The following is a 4223-nucleotide window of genomic DNA, read 5'->3' as shown; positions in this document are numbered from 1 at the left end:
TTATGATCTCATTTCAAACTTCAATTTTGACTTTCCTGAAATAGTTATGTAGATACCCACAATAGTTAAAAGATACAAATAGCAAAACACAGTATGAATATAATAAATTGAATTTCAAGTTCATCATAAATTCATTTCAGAACCTTTCTTAGGAAATGTGGTCATTCAAAAATTAAAACTTAATTATTTGAATTCGACAAAGAAGGGACTAAATAACTGTTAATTTGGACTATTCAATGCAATAATATTTTGAATCAAATACTTTAGCAGTGTGATGTAAATCTTAAATACTTTGAAGGGTTATTTAGCCCTTTTGTAGTACTAGCAATTTAAGACTATAGTATACACTTAGATACAATAACAAGGTCATTGAAAAGAACTTAAATTGGTAAAAAGAAATTCCTGTTAGCAATTTAATATTATAGTATACTTGTTTCTAACTTAAGGTTATTCGGTCAATAAACAAACACTATTTAAAAAGAGGGACAAGTTAGTATTGTGCAGCCATCAAATTAAAGGCAGGGGCCTACTTGAGTAAGGAAAACATGTTTTAGAACATTCTTTGTTAGGGAAGACTTTGCTGCTATAAGGCTGGCTGTGGGACTACTCTACCATACATCTATGAGCTTTTGATGGCCTTTGAATTGGTTTAGTTTCCTGGCTGCTATACAGTACACATGTTTCTATTTGTTCTCAATTGCTCATGGATAAAGTATGTTTCCTCCTTGAAAAGTTTAAGAAATTTTAATTGCATACTTTATATTTAATTTTGTTAAATTTCAATCTATATGTATGTAATGATAATTACCGTTGATAAGTTCTAATTATATTCTTATTGTCTAAAAATAGAGATTAATTTTTGTGTTATATACTGATATTAGTATACTATAATTATTAATAAACAAAATTTTAAGGAGATGGGAGTTTCAAATTTAAATTTTAATGTTCATAGAATATGTACACATGTTGCTCAGTTATGACAATCATTTATACATGTTTGATTTCTTAACTTTTTTTTTATTTGTTTCTTTTTTTGTATTGATTTGATTTCTTAATTATATCCTTCTTTTATTTCCTTTTTTATCTGCACAACAAAGCATTTGTGCAACGCATTTTCAACTATTTTTTTACATAATATACAAAGTGCTGTGTTGGTTAAATTAGTTTTTGGCCATCTAAATTATTAAGTGCTTTTAGTAGCCAAGTCCATTGAATTTTGGTGCTAATCCAAGTCATTGAGTTTATCATGTGATTTACAGTTTTCGCTTATCATTTATGACAGTGAGCTTTGGAATCGAGTTTAGCATTTACAAGTTTGCGATAAGTACCTCATAACAAGGTATTATTTTTATACCGTGTAACATGACACCATAATTTTATATAAAGCTTTAGTTTTAGTTTTTTGTTTCACAACAAATGAATTGCTAAAATGTGACCACATATATTACTTTCTAGTTATGTTTATGTTTGATATGTTCACTCTAAACATTATATTTTCATAGATGAATGGTGAAAATATCGAGGATGCGAATGTAGAAGACAAAACGAACGTCATACCTGACTTAGGATTTCAAGTAAATCAAGTCATATCTACTGACCTGTATCATCCTGAATCAATACAAATCTTAACTCGTGTCAGGGAAGAGTTAGAAAAGAGACAACATATTTGTGTCACATCTCTTTCATGTGTTACGGTGCATACGTTGTATTCTTTAGAATTTTTATCACAATATAGGCCTAGACAAATCAGTTACGAAAATTTGGAAAGAGAAAATAGGCGTACGCAGTTAATGACACAGTTACTGAAGCATATGCCAATGTTGTGAAGACTTTGAGCATAGCAATAGGCTCTCACATAACAAAGAATCACATAAAGAATAGAATGAAGACATTGAAAGATCATTTTGCTGAGACATATGACTTATTTCATCACTTAAGTGAATTTGCATGGAATCCTGTAACTAGAAACTTTGAAGCTGAAGAGGAAGTTTGGCAAGACTTCATTAAGGTATCTTAAACTTTGCTGTTATTACTTATACTATTGATGAAGTTAGTCAACGAATAATTTCAACACTTGTTTATGTAGGAGAAACCACAAGCAGAAAAATGGAAAAAAATGCAAATTAAGCATTATGATACTTTGAAGGAGTTGTTCGGAGCTGATAGAGCTACTGATAAAGGGGCTACTACGTCACGAGAAATAATTCAAGAAATTGCTAGAGATCACATTGATTTGAATGACTCATTTGAAAACGTTGGATTTTCTGACATAGATGTTAATATGGGACATGATACCCTAACATTTCCTGCTAATTTAGATTCACCAAGTGGTCCTCATAGTCAACTAAATCAATTAGGTGGGACTTCAACGTCAAGAAGAACAAAGCGTAAGTCTCCTATGAATGCTTTTTTGGAGGCACAATATGAGAAAGTTGCTTTGGGAATTACTACCATGGCCGATGCTGGCAAAGAGGGTACTTATCTGTCTAGCAAGCTACATGATGTAGCTCAGAGGCAGGATGAATCAGCTGAGAGACAAGCTTCTGTGGTTGAGAGGCAAGTTTCGATTGCCGAAAAGCAAGTCTCGTTAATTGAAAGACAAGTTGCAATTGCTGAAAAATGGTTGGCTATTATGCAACAAAGTAGGCCTCGCCTTTATAGCGAATCAAATGTATGAGATATGTTGACTGAATTGAGTCTGATAGGATCAGCTCGGATGCAGTGTTATCAGTTTTTATGTGAAAATGAGCAGAAAAAGCGCCAAATTTTTGGGATCCCACCTAAAATGCGATTGGATGCTCTTTTTCATTTCATGACAGCTGCTGGTGTTCGCTTAGGAGATATGGTACTTTCATAAAACATTAACCATTACAGGTATAACTTTTATACGCACTTAATTTTTGATTAATTTGAGGTTATTGCTTTCATTAATTGATTATGTGTTTCTGAGTGTCATATACTATTGGTATATCTTCATGTATTTAAAGAAGATATCATTTTCTGTTTTATTTATGTTAACTATGGTTGGAAATCACTTTATGTATATATACTTTGAGATTGATTGGTTGTTTAAATAGAAAGACATCGATAAAATAGATTATCATGATCAACTCTGATCTTTGAATTAAGTTGTCTTTGTTGTATATGTTCTTGCAGGAATCATAACTTGAAAATGTTTGGGAACAAGAAGTACATTGCTTAGTACAAGTAAAAATTTATCATGTGTTAATATTTTTTACTCGGAAAAACTTTATTTTTTTGAAGTAGATGGGTACAGATGGCTCAAGCTATGTAGAATTGATTTTTTGGAAGTAGGCGATGTCGCTGACCATGAAGAATTACCCTTTTGAAAAGTGTTGTCTGGTGATAAAATAGTACTCTCTAGAAGTTCTTTTGGTTATTACTTTTTTGGCGTTTTGTTTTATGTTTATAAAAATTGTATATGATTTTTGGTCGCACGTACTTGGAAAGAAATGCTACCAACTTTTGATAATATTTTATTTTGTAAATACAATTTAGTGAAATTTTTTTTTAAATATACTTAAGGAGATTAATAATGTAAAGTATGAGTAGTTTTTATTATTTTTTTACGAGATTATTTATTTATATATTTTTAAAAAGAATAATATATATTCTTATTTATGACATTAAAAGATAATAGAAAAGAATGAATTCATAAAAATAAATTCAAAAAATTATTTTTTTAATGAAGAAAACACGTTAAAATTTTAAAATATAATTTAGATAATTTTTTTATTAGAAAAATAATTTAAATACATTGGTATATTATAATTTATATATAATATAAACAAGGGTATTAATGTAATTTCAATTGGTTATAATTTTCTCTCTTCTTACTTTTTCTTTCATCCAAACACAAGAAAAATTTTCTTCTATTTTCTTTCCATCCATTTTCTCTTCATCCAAACAACATAGAAGAAAATCAACTTTTCCTTTCATTTTTTTTCCTTCTATTTTCTTTTCTTTCATTTTCTTTCCTCTCATTTTCCATCTTCCATCCAAACAAAGTGTAAGTATAGTATTGATAAAAAGTGTTGACCCTTTATTTTTTAAAAAATTTTCTTTCTCACAACTTTACCATTTCAAATTTAACTTCAGGGTCTCCTCGACTCCTCTCATCACATGAATTTATGAGTAGATAATATGGATAAATCCAGTTATATAATTTATCCATGTTACTTTTCATATATATATATATATAT

The 4223-nt window shown here is 29.4% G+C and overlaps 1 protein-coding gene across 2 annotated transcripts; it reads left to right on the top strand.

Annotated features, from left to right (window-relative positions):
• LOC107627706 (uncharacterized protein At2g29880) lies at positions 622-3530 on the top strand. 2 transcript variants are annotated; one of them, XR_002357834.1, is made up of 4 exons: positions 622-1339; positions 1503-2008; positions 2087-2874; positions 3157-3530. XR_002357834.1 is itself a non-coding variant. In XM_016330528.2 (3 exons), exons 2-3 carry the CDS (start codon positions 1883-1885, stop codon positions 2675-2677), a joined length of 717 nt encoding a protein of 238 aa, XP_016186014.1. In that variant the 5' UTR covers positions 622-1339; positions 1503-1882; the 3' UTR covers positions 2678-2878. The 2 variants fall into 2 exon arrangements, 1 of the variants encoding a protein (XP_016186014.1); XM_016330528.2 differs by lacking the exon at positions 3157-3530 and having other exon boundaries at positions 2087-2878.

The sequence above is a fragment of the Arachis ipaensis genome, chromosome B02 (genome assembly GCF_000816755.2).
Source record: "Arachis ipaensis cultivar K30076 chromosome B02, Araip1.1, whole genome shotgun sequence".
Taxonomy (NCBI): Eukaryota; Viridiplantae; Streptophyta; class Magnoliopsida; order Fabales; family Fabaceae; genus Arachis; species Arachis ipaensis.
The sequence above is the reverse complement of the archived record's forward strand: the minus strand, read 5'-3'. Positions and strand labels throughout refer to the sequence as shown.